Source organism: Pleurodeles waltl, chromosome 9 (assembly GCF_031143425.1).
Source record: "Pleurodeles waltl isolate 20211129_DDA chromosome 9, aPleWal1.hap1.20221129, whole genome shotgun sequence".
Lineage (NCBI taxonomy): Eukaryota > Metazoa > Chordata > Amphibia > Caudata > Salamandridae > Pleurodeles > Pleurodeles waltl.
Window position 1 is genome coordinate 1,126,952,080 of NC_090448.1, and position 19,957 is coordinate 1,126,972,036.

At 48.5% G+C, this 19,957-nt stretch overlaps 1 protein-coding gene across 1 annotated transcript in view; it reads left to right on the forward strand.

The window, feature by feature from the left end:
• ATP6V1D (ATPase H+ transporting V1 subunit D) overlaps positions 1-19,957 on the forward strand; it is a 128,425-nt gene that overhangs the window by 69,570 nt on the left and 38,898 nt on the right. Inside the window, exons 5-6 of the mRNA XM_069208879.1 lie at positions 18,870-18,914; positions 19,017-19,120. Of these exons, the coding sequence (XP_069064980.1) occupies positions 18,870-18,914; positions 19,017-19,120 (149 nt within the window). The remainder of the gene's footprint in view (positions 1-18,869; positions 18,915-19,016; positions 19,121-19,957) is intronic.

Genomic DNA, 19,957 nt, shown 5'->3' on the forward strand with positions numbered 1-19,957 from the left:
CCAAGACACGTAGGCCCTGTAACAATTGGAGGCTGAATGATACTTTGATCAAAAGCAAACAGTTTGAAGCTGAAATTCAGGGGGTGATCCAGCGCTTAGTGCAGGAAACTGATGAAGCAGGAATGAGCATTGCCATGTTGTGGGACACTTTACAGATAGTTGCGAGTGGAACTGTTATAGTGGCTAACACCAATAAGGAGGGAAGAGAGCTGGGCTAAGGACAGAGGAAGTATTTAGAAGCATCACATATATAGAAGCCTAGTGGATGTTGTGCAAGCTTTCAGTAGCTATAATGCAACTTAAAAGTTTAACACTAGGTAAGGCTAAATTACTGTTACTCCTATGAACAGGGCAACAAGGCAGGTAAACGTAGATTAGTAAGGACATGGTTAGGGAGAGTCATGTGCTGTAAGCACACGTCATGATAGAGGAGGTGATCTCTGCCATTGCCAGACTGCAAATCGCAAAAGCCTCTGCCCCTACAGCGTCACACCAATGTTTTATAATGTACTTTTCCTTTTTATAGCTTTATTGTTCACACACCTTTCTATTTCATTTGCGGACTCAGGAACCCTCACAGATTCAATGTGAGACGTGGCAATAACCGGGATCCTCTAAATCTACAAAGAATTCCTCTTGCTGCCCATCATACGGGTCCACTCACCTATTTAATGTGGGCACCACTTTCTTTACCAGAATACTGGCACAATTGCATAGGCCCTGATGAAATGGGTTTATCCCATAAAGAGGATACGAGGGCAACGCGAAACGCATCCTGCGTATCCTAGACACCATTAAACGGACCAGGAAAATGGCCTTTCTGCTGTCAGTGGACCAGAAAGGCATTCGACTATGCACTGGACCTTCCTTAGGAGAATTCTAGATGTTCTAGGTAAAGACCCCAGATTTAATACATGGTAATTTGGCTTGCAAACCTAAAGGCCAGGGCCAGAGTGACTGTGGTGGAGGGAACAGTATGAGACAGGGCTGCCACCTGTCTCCACTCCTCATTGCATTATACATACAACCCATGACTGAACGAGAGTCAATACAGGGAGCCAGGGGTAAAGTTTGACATTCTAAGTCATAAATTAGCAGTGTATGCGGACAATGTCCTGCTTATTTTTATGCTTACAGACCCCTGGTTTGCTAGCAAAACTCCACACATTTAGTCAATCCTCTGGTTGTAAAATAAATGTACACAAACCGCAGATTGTAAATGTTTAAAAGCCAAAGAAACACATGAGGTGCTTGAAAAGCGATTTCTACTAACATGGACTGAACAACACATATAGGGGGTTATTACAACTTTGGAGGAGGTGTTAATCCGTCCCAAAAGTGACGGTAAAGGGACCAATATACCACCAGCCGTATTACAAGTCCATTATATCCTATGGAACTCGTAATACGGCTGGTGGTATATCCGTCACTTTACCGTCACTTTTGGGACGGATTAACACCTCCTCCAAAGTTGTAATAACCCCCATAGTATCTTTGGTTAGGATTGCTTCGGTCACGGACAAAACCGATGCTCAGAATTATTCAGACACCCTGAACTAAATCCAGAAAGATGTATAGTTCTGCCAGCTAGAAAGTATGTTTTGGCTTGGTAATATGGCAGCAATTGGAATGGCTCTCCTTCCCAGAATGCTGTACGTGATGCAAACGTCCCCATTAAACCCCCCCAAAAAAAGTTATTGATAAAATATACAATAGAAGGTTCCATACTACTGAAGAGTAAATTCCTACTTGGGGATGCATAAAGTGGTAAGTGATGCACTCAGTCGGTATGTTATGGTGGGCTCTGTGGGGGCCGTCAGTAGAACCTGCTGAACGTTTATTGCCTGCCATTCCTACTGGATTTCACCCTCTGCAACATCTTACAACTCCTGAGTCATGCCCACCTGGGTTGACGGTGGTAGGGGTCACTTACATGCCACTGCGCAATCCCAGCTCTATTCAAACGCCCCTTTGGCAGGATCCAGGTTACCTTGGCCGGTTAAATGGATAGAGGCCATGGGTTTGGTGGATGTGTGTTGTAGAAGCCATCGAGAACTAAGGCAGTTTATATACAGCCCCCCCCCCCCCCTCCCCCTCCACATGGTACCTCACCTAGACTAGACTATTTTTCATCCCCATCATGGATGTTTGGACCCTCTCTGACCGTTCCCCAGTAGAGCTTTCCATTAGCTATCTGAGGGAAGTGGAGAGGGGGCTTGGCCGTCTGAACTCTGGTACCCTGGTGGTTACTGGATGGCACAGATGAGGACCACATGTGGATCAGTTTCACAGAATATTGAGAGCTCAGCAGGGGCATCGCATCCTCTCCGTCATCATTCTGGGAGGCATTCAAGGTGGTTACGAGGGGCCTCACGGTGCCCTTCATCAGAGGGAACACTAGAGACAGAGACGCCGAAATACTGTCTTGAGGGATCGGTGGCCAACTTGGAGGCTGCTTAAACCACTAGCCCATCAGATGCTGCGCTGTGACATTTAGAGTTGCCCAGAGCCACCCTCAGAAAAAAGCTTCTGGGCACCACTCATTTGGGCTGAAGGCAGAATATATTTAAATGTACAACCGGGTGGGAAAACTGATCTACTGGCTTGTGAACAAAAGTCATGTCCCAAGGCTGGTCCCAGTGATAAGCACACCTGGAGGACACCCTGTTGCATTGACCTGCGACATAGCTGCTGAATTTGCCTCCTGTTACATGGCCCTATATGCCATGTGACACACGGTCGAAGCAGAGCGCAGTAATCCCCTGGTGCAAGGCCTTATTGCACAGAAATTGTCTGCAACTTAATGGGCCGATCTTGACCTCAACATTACGGAGGAAGAGATTCAATTTGCTATCACTGTCGTGCCCTCAGGCAGGGCACATGGTCCCAATGGTTTCCTGGTCGAGGTTTTAAAAAGTTCTCTTCGTTGCTTGTCCCCCACCTCACGGCTGTATATGATGACACTCTTGTGTGGCGGACTTTGCACCACAATCTCCTAGCGGCGATGATCACGGTTGACATAGAACGTGCATTTGACACTGTGCATTGGCCATTCATGATGGCAGTGTTGCATAAAATTGGTTTTGGACCCCTCTTCCTCCACCTTATTGCCATACTGCTTGCTGACCTATGGGCCTAGTTTAGGGTAAATGGAATCCTGTCAAGTCCCTTTCCCATGGAATGCAGAACACGACCAGGTTGTTCACTTCCGCCTCTGATAGCTCTGTTGATGGTCCCCCATGCAGTGCCTATCTGCGTTGATGTTCGAGTCCAGGGGTTCCGCTGGAAAGACAGTAACAAAGACAGAGTCTTGCTATATATGGACAATATGATGTTATTTGTTCAGCACCTCGTGGTCAAGATCCTTCACCTTATGAAACTCTTGAGGATCTAGGGGGATGCATCTGGTCTGCCGGTGAATTACGGCAAGTCTGTGTTGGTGCCGCTCAGGGGCAATGTCTTCAAGCCGATGGAGAACATAGTTGTGTGCGTTGCTGTAGACCCCTTCCGATAATTAGGCATGACCATAGTCTATACCCCGCAACATGGCTGGAACCTTTAAAATAGCGTCGCTCCTCACCAGGACCAAGATGGAGTTCCGCGAGTGGGCTTCCTTCCCACTCTCTATGGCGGGCCTCCTTCCCACTCTCTATGGCGGGCCAGGGTGTCCTCTTTAAGATGATTTCACTCCCCTGTTTCCTTTATGTCCTGCAGCACTATACTTGCATACTCCCGCCCTCTTTCTTTTCTTTAATGATCTTCAGTCATCCATCAGTACTTTCATTTGGGCGGGAAGGTCGCCACGTCAGTCATTTGGGAAATGCCGTTGGTCACCATATGGGGATGGGATGGCAGATGTTAAATTATATTATTGGGCCTTGCACCTGGTGCAGATGAACGACTGGCTTCAAGGAGACAGACACAGCCCCACCTACACACTAGAGCTAGAGTCTGAGGCCCACAGGATCTTAACTTTGCCTTACTCAAGAGCCTAGCCACATTCTCTGCCCCCATCACCAGAGTCCTATTCCTTTGTTGACACATGGCGCTGAGGCATATTACATGGCACCAAACCCCAACAACTGAGGCCCTCTTGTGGTGAGGCACTTGGCTGGGGCATACCGCCAGTTTTGCAGGTTTTTCCCAGTGGAACTAAACCGGAATCTCACCTCTGGGAGATGTCTGGAAAGTGAGTGCAATTAAAGCTTTCCCTGACCTGTCATGTGAATTTTTCGTAAACAAAACTCAGTTTTCTAGAAATCTTCAAGTGAAACATGTCTTGACCACACATGGGGAGACCCTGACTGAACCACCGGATAGCGGCCCGCTTGAGACTTGTGATACTTGACTTCCTGGCTAGAGGGGCCATGTCAGAATTCTGTAAGACCATGGTACGTAACTCACCAGACCTCATTCACCAGACTTCGTGTGGTATGGGAGCGGGACCTGACGGAGCCGAGGACTGACGGCGATGATGGCGCCTATAATGCTGGCGCTTTCCAGTCGCCTCAGACTGATCATTTCAGGGACTTCCTCAGATACTATTAGGACCGAAGAGGCTGCGGTGCATGGGTAGGGCAACCAGTCAGGTTTGTTTAAGGTTTGTGGGGTCTCCTGGCACATTTTACCGTGCAATCTGGGAATGGCTGGTGATGCGACGGCAATGGTGCTCCATCGCCTGTGTACAGGGGGTTGGGTGGTAGCCAGGGTTTCCCCTTAGAGCAGCTGTTTTTGTTGATACAGTGCTATCCCAGTCCCTTGATCTGCTACACATGAGATGGACATACCGGACACGAGTTGTGTACTTTGTTGTTTTGCAATTCTGAAGACGAATAAAAAGAAGTTAAAAAAAGAAATAAATAGAAAGCTGTATCTGGGAGGGTAAGAAACCATGCATGGCAAACAAGTATGCCCATGTACAACTGGCAGAGCGAGGCTGGGGCATACCCAAGCTAACGAATTATTACCTCGTGGCCCAAGTGCGGTAGATTGTAGAATGGAATAGGAAGGAGTTTGAGAAGTATCGATGCGTATTTGGAAGGTGCCCTGAGCGCATGGGAGATGGAGATCATGGGGCCTGAGGTCATCTCCTTACACCGGAGCCACACTAACCACTCGGGGGGGGGGGGGCCGCAGTGGGAACGGACCTGCATTCATGCGCGCGCCATTGACACCTGTTAGTGAAAACCCAGACCTCCCACCAGCCCCAGCAAGGGAGACGACACGAGTGCCAAAAGCAGACTGGACAAGAACTGCGGGTTTTTATCCTCCTGCATCAACAGATTGAAAGTGCCTGTGGGATCCCAATGAAAGGATGAGGTTTCTTCAGAAAGGGAACCAGGTTACACAGGGGGCCATGAAGCCTGGTGGAGGACGATCACTCAGCTTTTGAGAAGTGGGCAATGACGGAAACTGACAAACTGTGCTTTCTGAAATCTACAACTTTATCCCGCGTAATGTAGAACCAGAGAAACCACCAGCACAGAGGAAGTGGGGTGCACACTTACTGTTGAGGGGTGCCATTGTATTCTACACAACAGGGGTATCGGCTTCAAGTGACTCCGGTAGAGAGCCGATGGTTAAAGCAGTGTCCCACTGATGTACACCCCGGTACGAAGGCTCAAAGGGGGGGCATTCTGGGGGACACGTGGTGGCTTTCATTTACTGTGGCCCTGCACTAAGTGCCTTAACCTTACAAATTAACCGGCAAGTAGTTACCAGGTATAAATGCATTGTTTGAAAGTGATGTCGCACAAATCCCAGGATGCACAATTTTAGGTCTTTCGAACAAGCAGACCTGCCTGCTGTGAGTGGGAAGGCGATCTCACAAACCATTACAGAACTGTGGGGGAGCAGCGAAGCCGAATAATCAGTCTGGGAGCTCTTGGGTGGTGAGAAGATCACACTGACGTAAGATCTAAAGGTGCAGCGGTTCGAGCAGGTGTGGGCGTCACACCTCTGGCTTAGATCTTCAGAGAACTGAGATGCCCGAAGTATCTTCACGAGCTCAGACTATAGCTCGCAGGAGCTAGGGAGAAGGTTGGGGATCACTGGACATATTCAGGAGGACACCCCGATAATGTACCCCGACAGGGTAATTTTCCTTTCTCTCTTGTTCAAGAAATTCCCACCGGGCGGCGCCTGTAGCTGGGGGTATGTGTGTTCATAACACAATTAAACCGTAGAAGCATCTGAGAATCTCTTGATGATGATGAGGTGATGTTGTGTTTAAATCATCAGATGAGCAGTGGGATCCTGGACACACTTTGCTTTCTATCGGTTGTTTGTGGTTTATTGCCGTCCTTCCACCTCTTTTGTTTGTGGTGTTTCTACTGTGTTTTTAAAGACCTGTGGAAGAGTGTTTGACACTAAATGACGAAAGTCAAATGTAAACAAAGCCTTCATTGTGCTCAGAAAGAGCTTCTGGTGAGGGACTGTGTATGTTTTTATTGTGCAATGGTTCAAAACCTACTTTGATTCTATGCAATTTAAGTCTTAAGGGATTGGTTTCATATTGCTTTGTGTTACTTTGTGGTGACTTTTGGGGCTGTAGACCCCTGTCTCCCGGAACTCCTCCTCGGATTCCCTCCCTACCACCCGGCCCCTCCTCTCTCCCTAGCCTTCTCTCACGTATACTTCATTTGTTTTAAAGAACTGGGTAATGCTGGCTTTACTAATCCACTCAGCTATCCATATAGAATACAGTTCTGTTCTTTGCAGCAGGCACAGTAACCCTCTCCGCTACTTTATGGCGAGTGAAAACTGGCACTGGGCAAAACTCTGATCGCTCTCTCTAGCAGGAACATTAATCACCAGAGTTAACTTGACATTTGTATTGCTGCCTGAAAGCTGGAGCACAAGGAACCCTTCAGCAGGTGTTTTAAAATCGCAAGTTGTCCCCCTTACAGGTCCGTGCCCAGGGTGGCCGCACCAGTCACACCCCTCTAAAGCCCCCCTAAAGCCGGCCCTGGATTGATATGTTGGGTTTTGTTTGTGGACTTTGAAGGGAAACATTTTTGAAAGGTTGTTTGTAGTGTGTCGACAATTTGCTGGGTGTATTTTCAAGCACATAGCGATCCAGTCGGGCAGTGTGAGTTGTTAATCTGCTGTTAACCTGTCCCTTAGGCATGTTGGGTTGTCCTTGTTACAGATGCCAAGACCAAGAGACATTTAGGGCTTGGGAGTGGAGGTGATAGAAGTAGATTTGGGTTCGATTCGGTGTCTCTTTTAGTTTGGTTATTGTTATAGAAAGAAGGTTGTATATGAATATCTTTCATACTCTGAGCAATGTATGGTGTTTACACAGCAGGTTGAGCAGATCATATTTATTGTCTCTGACAAGACCATCATTTATTGTCCTCGGGTGGTAGTAGCGTAGTGGAGTACACGCAGTTATGCTTCTTTCATGCCACGATCATTTGGCAGGAAGATGAGGGAAAAAAACTAATTTGAAAAAACTGCCGAAAACTAAGGCCCTGATTTATAGTTTGATGGACAGGTACTACACACACACACACACACACCTACACACACACCTACACACACACCTACACACACCTACACACACATACACACACATACACACACATACACACACATACACACACATACACACACATACACACACATACACATACACACACACACCTATACACCTACACACATACACCTACACACCCCTACACCCCTTCCCCCGGGACCGTAATAAAGGGTGTATTTACTATTCTAACTCCACATGTGCTTTGATAGTAGGGAAGGTTATAAAGCGGATCGAAGCACCTATAGCTGTACCTTTAGTTTCTTGATGCACTGGCTCAAAACTACCTAAACACACTATGGGGACTGGTCTTGCTAACGCACCGGTCCTCACAGGGATAGTGTTTGTCTGGAATTGACAGTGTTTACATAGGTATTTATAGGTACAATAGAATCTCTCTGCATATTTCTACACATTCTGAGTGACAGCGTTTTTTTTAAATGACTTTTATTACGTTGCTTGTGTAAGGAAATGCCTCCTTGGCATGGTTGCCCCCTGACTTTTTGCCTTTGCTGATGCTATGTTTACAATTGAAAGTGTGCTGAGGCCTGCTAACCAGGCCCCAGCACCAGTGTTCTTTCCCTAACCTGTACTTTTGTATCCACAATTGGCAGACCCTGGCATCCAGATAAGTCCCTTGTAACTGGTACTGCTAGTACCAAGGGCCCTGATGCCAAGGAAGGTCTCTAAGGGCTGCAGCATGTCTTATGCCACCCTAGAGACCTCTCACTCAGCACAGACACACTGCTTGCCAGCTTGTGTGTGCTAGTGAGGACAGAACGAGTAAGTCGACATGGCACTCCCCTCAGGGTGCCATGCCAGCCTCTCACTGCCTATGCAGTATAGGTAAGACACCCCTCTAGCAGGCCTTACAGCCCTAAGGCAGGGTGCACTATACCATAGGTGAGGGTACCAGTGCATGAGCATGGTACCCCTACAGTGTCTAACCAAAACCTTAGACATTGTAAGTGCAGGGTAGCCATAAGAGTATATGGTCTGGGAGTCTGTCAAACACGAACTCCACAGCACCATAATGGCTACACTGAAAACTGGGAAGTTTGGTATCAAACTTCTCAGCACAATAAATGCACACTGATGCCAGTGTACATTTTATTGTAAAATACACCACAGAGGGCACCTTAGAGGTGCCCCCTGAAACTTAACCGACTATCTGTGTAGGCTGACTAGTTTTAGCAGCCTGCCACAAACCGAGACATGTTGCTGGCCCCATGGGGAGAGTGCCTTTGTCACTCTGAGGCCAGTAACAAAGCCTGCACTGGGTGGAGATGCTAACACCTCTCCCAGGCAGGAATTGTCACACCTGGCGGTGAGCCTCAAAGGCTCACCTCCTTTGTGCCAACCCAGCAGGACACTCCAGCTAGTGGAGTTGCCCGCCCCCTCCGGCCAGGCCCCACTTTTGGCGGCAAGGCCGGAGAAAATAATGAGAATAACAAGGAGGAGTCACTGGCCAGTCAGGACAGCCCCTAAGGTGTCCTGAGCTGAGGTGACTCTAACTTTTAGAAATCCTCCATCTTGCAGATGGAGGATTCCCCCAATAGGGTTAGGATTGTGACCCCCTCCCCTTGGGAGGAGGCACAAAGAGGGTGTACCCACCCTCAGGGCTAGTAGCCATTGGCTACTAACCCCCCAGACCTAAACACGCCCTTAAATTTAGTATTTAAGGGCTACCCTGAACCCTAGAAGATTAGATTCCTGCAACTACAAGAAGAAGGACTGCCTAGCTGAAAACCCCTGCAGAGGAAGACCAGAAGACGACAACTGCCTTGGCTCCAGAAACTCACCGGCCTGTCTCCTGCCTTCCAAAGATCCTGCTCCAGCGACGCCTTCCAAAGGGACCAGCGACCTCGACATCCTCTGAGGACTGCCCCTGCTTCGAAAAGACAAGAAACTCCCGAGGACAGCGGACCTGCTCCAAGAAAAGCTGCAACTTTGTTTCCAGCAGCTTTAAAGAACCCTGCAAGCTCCCCGCAAGAAGCGTGAGACTTGCAACACTGCACCCGGCGACCCCGACTCGGCTGGTGGAGATCCGACACCTCAGGAGGGACCCCAGGACTACTCTGATACTGTGAGTACCAAAACCTGTCCCCCCTGAGCCCCCACAGCGCCGCCTGCAGAGGGAATCCCGAGGCTTCCCCTGACCGCGACTCTTTGAACCTAAAGTCCCGACGCCTGGGAGAGACCCTGCACCCGCAGCCCCCAGGACCTGAAGGACCGGACTTTCACTGGAGAAGTGACCCCCAGGAGTCCCTCTCCCTTGCCCAAGTGGAGGTTTCCCCGAGGAACCCCCCCCTTGCCTGCCTGCAGCGCTGAAGAGATCCCGAGATCTCTCATAGACTAACATTGCAAACCCGACGCTTGTTTCGACACTGCACCCGGCCGCCCCCGCGCTGCTGAGGGTGAAATTTCTGTGTGGACTTGTGTCCCCCCCGGTGCCCTACAAAACCCCCCTGGTCTGCCCTCCGAAGACGCGGGTACTTACCTGCAAGCAGACCGGAACCGGGGCACCCCCTTCTCTCCATTCTAGCCTATGTGTTTTGGGCACCACTTTGAACTCTGCACCTGACCGGCCCTGAGCTGCTGGTGTGGTGACTTTGGGGTTGCTCTGAACCCCCAACGGTGGGCTACCTTGGACCAAGAACTAAGCCCTGTAAGTGTCTTACTTACCTGGTTAACCTAACAAATACTTACCTCCCCTAGGAACTGTGAAAATTGCACTAAGTGTCCACTTTTAAAACAGCTATTTGTGAATAACTTGAAAAGTATACATGCAATTTTGATGATTTGAAGTTCCTAAAGTACTTACCTGCAATACCTTTCGAATGAGATATTACATGTAGAATTTGAACCTGTGGTTCTTAAAAATAAACTAAGAAAATATATTTTTCTATATAAAAACCTATTGGCTGGATTTGTCTCTGAGTGTGTGTACCTCATTTATTGTCTATGTGTATGTACAACAAATGCTTAACACTACTCCTTGGATAAGCCTACTGCTCGACCACACTACCACAAAATAGAGCATTAGTATTATCTATTTTTACCACTATTTTACCTCTAAGGGGAACCCTTGGACTCTGTGCATGCTATTCCTTACTTTGAAATAGCACATACAGAGCCAACTTCCTACATTGGTGGATCAGCGGTGGGGTACAAGACTTTGCATTTGCTGGACTACTCAGCCAATACCTGATCACACGACAAATTCCAAAATTGTCATTAGAAATTGATTTTTGCAATTTGAAAAGTTTTCTAAATTCTTAAAAGACCTGCTAGGGCCTTGTGTTAGATCCTGTTTAGCATTTCTTTTAGAGTTTAAAAGTTTGTAAAAGTTTGAATTAGATTCTAGAACCAGTTGTAGATTCTTAAAAAGTATTCCAACTTTTAGAAGCAAAATGTCTAGCACAGATGTGACTGTGGTGGAATTCGACACCACACCTTACCTCCATCTTAAGATGAGGGAGCTAAGGTCACTCTGTAAAATAAAGAAAATAACAATGGGCCCCAAACCTACCAAAATACAGCTCCAGGAGCTTTTGGCAGAGTTTGAAAAGGCCAACCCCTCTGAGGGTGGCAACTCAGAGGAAGAGGATAGTGACTTGGAGGACAATTCCCCCCTACCAGTCCTATCTAGGGAGAACAGGGTCCCTCAAACCCTGACTCCTAAAATAATAGTCAGAGATGCTGGTTCCCTCACAGGAGAGACCAACACCTCTGAAATCACTGAGGATAGCCCCAGTGAAGAGGACATCCAGTTAGCCAGGATGGCCAAAAGATTGGCTTTGGAAAGACAGATCCTAGCCATAGAGAGGGAAAGACAAGAGATGGGCCTAGGACCCATCAATGGTGGCAGCAACATAAATAGGGTCAGAGATTCTCCTGACATGTTGAAAATCCCTAAAGGGATTGTAACTAAATATGAAGATGGTGATGACATCACCAAATGGTTCACAGCTTTTGAGAGGGCTTGTGTAACCAGAAAAGTGAACAGATCTCACTGGGGTGCTCTCCTTTGGGAAATGTTCACAGGAAAGTGTAGGGATAGACTCCTCACACTCTCTGGACAAGATGCAGAATCTTATGACCTCATGAAGGGTACCCTGATTGAGGGCTTTGGATTCTCCACTGAGGAGTACAGGATTAGGTTCAGGGGGGCTCAAAAATCCTCGAGCCAGACCTGGGTTGACTTTGTTGACTACTCAGTGAAAACACTAGATGGTTGGATTCAAGGCAGTGGTGTAAGTAATTATGATGGGCTGTACAATTTATTTGTGAAAGAACACCTGTTAAGTAATTGTTTCAATGATAAACTGCATCAGCATCTGGTAGACCTAGGACCAATTTCTCCCCAAGAATTGGGAAAGAAGGCGGACCATTGGGTCAAGACTAGGGTGTCCAAGACTTCAACAGGGGGTGACCAAAAGAAAGGGGTCACAAAGACTCCCCAGCAGAAGGGTGATGAGACAACCAAAACTAAAAATAGTAAAGAGTCTTCTACAGGCCCCCAAAAACCTGCACAGGAGGGTGGGCCCAGAGCCTCTTCACAAAACAATGGGTACAAGGGTAAAAACTTTGATCCCAAAAAGGCCTGGTGTCATAGCTGTAAACAGCATGGACACCAAACTGGAGACAAGGCCTGTCCCAAGAAAGGTTCCACTCCAAACTCCCATCCAGGTAACACTGGTATGGCTAGTCTCCAAGTGGGATCAACAGTGTGCCCAGAGCAAATCAGGGTCCACACTGAAGCTACTCTAGTTTCTGAGGGTGGGGTGGATTTAGCCACACTAGCTGTCTGGCCGCCTAACATGCAAAAATACAGACAGCAACTCTTAATTAATGGGACTAGAATAGAGGGCCTGAGGGATACAGGTGCCAGTGTCACCATGGTGACAGAGAAACTGGTTTCCCCTGGCCAATACCTGACTGGAAAAACTTACACAGTCACCAACGCTGACAATCAGAGAAAAGTACATCCCATGGCAATGGTTACTTTAGAATGGGGAGGGGTCAATGGCCTGAAACAGGTGGTGGTCTCCTCAAATATCCCAGTGGACTGTCTGCTTGGAAATGACCTGGAGTCCTCAGCATGGGCTGAGGTAGAACTAAAAACCCATGCAGCAATGCTGGGTATCCCTGAACTGGTGTGTGTGAAAACAAGAGCACAGTGCAAGGCACAGGGTGAACAAGTAGAGCTGGAGTCTGGAAGAATGGCCCAGCCTACCAAGAGAAAAGGAAAGTCAGTTGGGAAACCAACTGCAACACAGCAAAAGAAAGGGAACCTCTCTTCTCAGGAAGAAGTTCTGCCCTCTGAGGGAACTGAGCCTTTGGAGCTTGAACCTTATCAGGTTGAGCTCTTGGGCCCAGGGGGACCCTCAAGGGAAGAGCTGTGTAAGGGACAAGAAACCTGTCCCTCTCTTGAAGGCCTTAGGCAGCAAGCTGCTGAAGAGTCCAAAGGCAAGAAAAATGGAACACATAGGGTCTATTGGGAAGATGGGCTCCTGTACACTGAGGCCAGAGACCCCAAACCTGGTGCCACTAGGAGAGTGGTAGTGCCTCAGCTGTTCAGAGAGTTCATCCTAACATTGGCCCATGACATTCCCCTTGCTGGACATTTGGGACAAACCAAGACGTGGGAGAGGTTAGTCAACCACTTCTACTGGCCCAATATGTCCAACATGGTTAAGGAGTTTTGCCTCTCCTGCCCCACCTGTCAAGCCAGTGGTAAGACAGGTGGGCATCCAAAGGCCCCCCTCATTCCACTTCCTGTGGTGGGGGTGCCCTTTGAAAGAGTGGGTGTGGACATAGTTGGTCCACTAGAACCTCCCACAGCCTCAGGAAATATGTACATCCTGGTAGTAGTGGATCATGCTACCAGGTATCCTGAAGCTATTCCCCTTAGGTCGACTACTGCCCCTGCAGTAGCCAAGGCCCTCATTGGTATCTTTACCAGAGTGGGTTTCCCTAAGGAGGTGGTGTCTGACAGAGGTACCAACTTCATGTCAGCATACCTAAAGCACATGTGGAATGAGTGTGGAGTGACTTATAAATTCACTACCCCCTACCATCCACAAACTAATGGCTTAGTTGAGAGATTCAACAAGACATTAAAAGGCATGATCATGGGGCTCCCAGAAAAACTCAAAAGGAGATGGGATGTCCTCCTGCCATGTCTGCTTTTCGCTTACAGGGAGGTACCACAGAAGGGAGTAGGATTCTCGCCCTTTGAACTTCTGTTTGGTCATCCTGTAAGGGGACCACTTGCCCTTGTTAAAGAAGGCTGGGAGAGACCTCTCCATGAGCCTAAACAGGACATAGTGGACTATGTACTTGGCCTTCGCTCTAGAATGGCAGAGTACATGGAAAAGGCAACCAAAAACCTTGAGGCCAGCCAACAACTCCAGAAATTTTGGTATGACCAAAAGGCTGCACTGGTTGAGTTCCAACCAGGGCAGAAAGTCTGGGTTCTGGAGCCTGTGGCTCCCAGGGCACTCCAGGACAAATGGAGTGGCCCTTACCCAGTGCTAGAGAGGAAGAGTCAGGTCACCTACCTGGTGGACCTGGGCACAAGCAGGAGCCCCAAGAGGGTGATCCATGTGAACCGCCTTAAGCTCTTCCATGACAGGGCTGATGTGAATCTGTTGATGGTAACAGATGAGGATCAGGAGGCAGAGAGTGAACCTCTCCCTGATCTTCTGTCATCAGACCCAAAAGATGGCACAGTAGATGGAGTGATCTACTCAGACACCCTCTCTGGCCAACAGCAGGCTGATTGTAGGAGAGTCCTACAACAGTTTCCTGAGCTTTTCTCCCTAACCCCTGGTCAGACACACCTGTGTACCCATGATGTGGACACAGGAGACAGCATGCCTGTCAAGAACAAAATCTTCAGACAGTCTGACCATGTTAAGGAAAGCATCAAGGTGGAAGTCCACAAGATGCTGGAATTGGGAGTGATTGAGCGCTCTGACAGCCCCTGGGCTAGCCCAGTGGTCTTAGTCCCCAAACCTCACACCAAAGATGGAAAGAAAGAGATGAGGTTTTGTGTGGACTACAGAGGGCTCAATTCTGTCACCAAGACAGATGCCCATCCAATTCCAAGAGCTGATGAGCTCATTGATAAATTAGGTGCTGCCAAATTTCTAAGTACCTTTGACTTGACAGCAGGGTACTGGCAAATAAAAATGGCACCTGGAGCAAAAGAAAAGACAGCATTCTCCACACCTGATGGGCATTATCAGTTTACTGTTATGCCCTTTGGTTTAAAGAATGCCCCTGCCACCTTCCAAAGGTTGGTGAATCAAGTCCTTGCTGGCTTGGAGTCCTTTAGCACAGCTTATCTTGATGATATTGCTGTCTTTAGCTCCACCTGGCAGGATCACCTGGTCCACCTGAGGAAGGTTTTGAAGGCTCTGCAATCTGCAGGCCTCTCTATCAAGGCATCCAAATGCCAGATAGGGCAGGGAACTGTGGTTTACTTGGGACACCTTGTAGGTGGAGGCCAAGTTCAGCCACTCCAACCCAAGATCCAGACTATTCTGGACTGGGTAGCTCCAAAAACCCAGACTCAAGTCAGGGCATTCCTTGGCTTGACTGGGTATTACAGGAGGTTTGTGAAGGGATATGGATCCATTGTGACAGCCCTCACTGAACTCACCTCCAAGAAAATGCCCAAGAAAGTAAACTGGACTGTGGAATGCCAACAGGCCTTTGACACCCTGAAACAGGCAATGTGCTCAGCACCAGTTCTCAAAGCTCCAGATTATTCTAAGCAGTTCATTGTGCAGACTGATGACTCTGAACATGGGATAGGGGCAGTTTTGTCCCAAACAAATGATGATGGCCTTGACCAGCCTGTTGCTTTCATTAGCAGGAGGTTACTCCCCAGGGAGCAGCCTTGGAGTGCCATTGAGAGGGAGGCCTTTGCTGTGGTTTGGTCCCTGAAGAAGCTGAGACCATACCTCTTTGGGACTCACTTCCTAGTTCAAACTGACCACAGACCTCTCAAATGGCTGATGCAAATGAAAGGTGAAAATCCTAAACTGTTGAGGTGGTCCATCTCCCTACAGGGAATGGACTTTATAGTGGAACACAGACCTGGGACTGCCCATGCCAATGCAGATGGCCTTTCCAGGTTCTTCCACTTAGAAAATGAAGACTCTCTTGGGAAAGGTTAGTCTCATCCTCTTTCGTTTGGGGGGGGGGTTGTGTAAGGAAATGCCTCCTTGGCATGGTTGCCCCCTGACTTTTTGCCTTTGCTGATGCTATGTTTACAATTGAAAGTGTGCTGAGGCCTGCTAACCAGGCCCCAGCACCAGTGTTCTTTCCCTAACCTGTACTTTTGTATCCACAATTGGCAGACCCTGGCATCCAGATAAGTCCCTTGTAACTGGTACTGCTAGTACCAAGGGCCCTGATGCCAAGGAAGGTCTCTAAGGGCTGCAGCATGTCTTATGCCACCCTGGAGACCTCTCACTCAGCACAGACACACTGCTTGCCAGCTTGTGTGTGCTAGTGAGGACAGAACGAGTAAGTCGACATGGCACTCCCCTCAGGGTGCCATGCCAGCCTCTCACTGCCTATGCAGTATAGGTAAGACACCCCTCTAGCAGGCCTTACAGCCCTAAGGCAGGGTGCACTATACCATAGGTGAGGGTACCAGTGCATGAGCATGGTACCCCTACAGTGTCTAACCAAAACCTTAGACATTGTAAGTGCAGGGTAGCCATAAGAGTATATGGTCTGGGAGTCTGTCAAACACGAACTCCACAGCACCATAATGGCTACACTGAAAACTGGGAAGTTTGGTATCAAACTTCTCAGCACAATAAATGCACACTGATGCCAGTGTACATTTTATTGTAAAATACACCACAGAGGGCACCTTAGAGGTGCCCCCTGAAACTTAACCGACTATCTGTGTAGGCTGACTAGTTTTAGCAGCCTGCCACAAACCGAGACATGTTGCTGGCCCCATGGGGAGAGTGCCTTTGTCACTCTGAGGCCAGTAACAAAGCCTGCACTGGGTGGAGATGCTAACACCTCTCCCAGGCAGGAATTGTCACACCTGGCGGTGAGCCTCAAAGGCTCACCTCCTTTGTGCCAACCCAGCAGGACACTCCAGCTAGTGGAGTTGCCCGCCCCCTCCGGCCAGGCCCCACTTTTGGCGGCAAGGCCGGAGAAAATAATGAGAATAACAAGGAGGAGTCACTGGCCAGTCAGGACAGCCCCTAAGGTGTCCTGAGCTGAGGTGACTCTAACTTTTAGAAATCCTCCATCTTGCAGATGGAGGATTCCCCCAATAGGGTTAGGATTGTGACCCCCTCCCCTTGGGAGGAGGCACAAAGAGGGTGTACCCACCCTCAGGGCTAGTAGCCATTGGCTACTAACCCCCCAGACCTAAACACGCCCTTAAATTTAGTATTTAAGGGCTACCCTGAACCCTAGAAGATTAGATTCCTGCAACTACAAGAAGAAGGACTGCCTAGCTGAAAACCCCTGCAGAGGAAGACCAGAAGACGACAACTGCCTTGGCTCCAGAAACTCACCGGCCTGTCTCCTGCCTTCCAAAGATCCTGCTCCAGCGACGCCTTCCAAAGGGACCAGCGACCTCGACATCCTCTGAGGACTGCCCCTGCTTCGAAAAGACAAGAAACTCCTGAGGACAGCGGACCTGCTCCAAGAAAAGCTGCAACTTTGTTTCCAGCAGCTTTAAAGAACCCTGCAAGCTCCCCGCAAGAAGCGTGAGACTTGCAACACTGCACCCGGCGACCCCGACTCGGCTGGTGGAGATCCGACACCTCAGGAGGGACCCCAGGACTACTCTGATACTGTGAGTACCAAAACCTGTCCCCCCTGAGCCCCCACAGCGCCGCCTGCAGAGGGAATCCCGAGGCTTCCCCTGACCGCGACTCTTTGAACCTAAAGTCCCGACGCCTGGGAGAGACCCTGCACCCGCAGCCCCCAGGACCTGAAGGACCGGACTTTCACTGGAGAAGTGACCCCCAGGAGTCCCTCTCCCTTGCCCAAGTGGAGGTTTCCCCGAGGAACCCCCCCCTTGCCTGCCTGCAGCGCTGAAGAGATCCCGAGATCTCTCATAGACTAACATTGCAAACCCGACGCTTGTTTCGACACTGCACCCGGCCGCCCCCGCGCTGCTGAGGGTGAAATTTCTGTGTGGACTTGTGTCCCCCCCGGTGCCCTACAAAACCCCCCTGGTCTGCCCTCCGAAGACGCGGGTACTTACCTGCAAGCAGACCGGAACCGGGGCACCCCCTTCTCTCCATTCTAGCCTATGTGTTTTGGGCACCACTTTGAACTCTGCACCTGACCGGCCCTGAGCTGCTGGTGTGGTGACTTTGGGGTTGCTCTGAACCCCCAACGGTGGGCTACCTTGGACCAAGAACTAAGCCCTGTAAGTGTCTTACTTACCTGGTTAACCTAACAAATACTTACCTCCCCTAGGAACTGTGAAAATTGCACTAAGTGTCCACTTTTAAAACAGCTATTTGTGAATAACTTGAAAAGTATACATGCAATTTTGATGATTTGAAGTTCCTAAAGTACTTACCTGCAATACCTTTCGAATGAGATATTACATGTAGAATTTGAACCTGTGGTTCTTAAAAATAAACTAAGAAAAGATATTTTTCTATATAAAAACCTATTGGCTGGATTTGTCTCTGAGTGTGTGTACCTCATTTATTGTCTATGTGTATGTACAACAAATGCTTAACACTACTCCTTGGATAAGCCTACTGCTCGACCACACTACCACAAAATAGAGCATTAGTATTATCTATTTTTACCACTATTTTACCTCTAAGGGGAACCCTTGGACTCTGTGCATGCTATTCCTTACTTTGAAATAGCACATACAGAGCCAACTTCCTACAGCTTGTAATCTCTCTTTGCAACAAATATCTTACTGGCTTTTGGTGTGTTTTATTTTGTATTACAGATTCTTCTTTTATTCCTCCTACTTGCAACCTTACTATCTGTTTCATATGAAAGAGCAACCACCAGGGATCTAAGTGGTTTGTGTGAAGGGTGATTGTATGTCCAGGTATTCGAAGACATAGGGTACCCACTGCCATTCATTGTAGAACTACTGCAAGTGACCTCGGAGTTCAGTCCCTTTATAAAGCAACTCGGGCTTCGGCCTCGGTCGTCTATATGGTCACCGAACTCCCCCGTGACTCGCAATATCCTCATATTGTACAAGTGGCACTTTGGCCCATAACTGAACTTTTCTTGCACAATGCCCTTTCAGCGTAGGCCGCGATTCTGTTGACAGCTGTTGTGTACTTTTCCGCAGGTGTGACGCTGCCGGTGTTTGAGCACTACCAAGAAGGAGGGGACAGTAAGTAGAGCCCACTGACCTCCAAGCACACTTCCCGCCTCCCTGGCGCAGGGAGCGCAGCTGAACCCGCTGACCTTGCCTCTGTCTGGCTGCTTCTTGCAGGTTACGAGCTGACCGGGCTGGCCCGCGGCGGGGAGCAGCTTGCCAAGCTGAAGAGGAACTATGCCAAGGCCGTGGAGCTGCTGGTGGAGCTCGCCTCCCTGCAGGTAGGTGGCGCCAGAGAGATGTCCCCCGAGGGCTGGTTTCACGGTTTACAGCACGTCGTGGGGGGAAAAAAAGAGTCCGTTTGTGTTGTATATTACGTACTTTCAACAGGTAGTAACTGCTTATTTCCAGACCTTTATCCAGTACATTATTCAGAATTGTTTTTCCCCCAATATTTATTAGTGACAGGAAAGGAGCTGTCCATACATAGCTTGGATCCATGCTGAAGGTCAATTAGGGATGGTGGGCTGCATTCTCTCAACTGCCTCCAGGTGGCACTGGCGTTTCATGTACGCACTGTCCTTCTAATCTATTTTGAGGACTTTGTAATGTTTACCTCGCAGTTAAGTGAACGTAACACTTCTCTCTCTCAGCTTCGGTGATGATGCTAGCATTTCCCCACTACACATTTTAATATTTTTACCTTACACGCTAATAGGCGTTCTTTCCTATGTGTAATACTTACTTTTACTGTAAGACTGAGTTCCGGTGAGTGTAATTTCAATACAAGCATTTGCAATACAATAGGTCTTGCACTGGCGTGAGTTCAAGCTATTGGCGTTGCAAATTCATAACTGGACTTCTCTTGCCACATAAATTGGTCAACCCTGCCTCAAAACTTGGTCTTTTCCTGCCACATAATTCCAGTGGCTCTGCATATAACTAAAGCACTTCCATTTACTGTCTTCCTCTATTGGCAGCAAAAAGTGAAAATGTTGCCATTTAGCATCCTAATTTAAATCTGCCATGCTTATTCCAATAGAATATTACTTTCACTCCCCCACCATCAGAGTTGCTGTCATTTGAAGACCAGCAGTCAGTCCTGAAAGGCTGGAGGG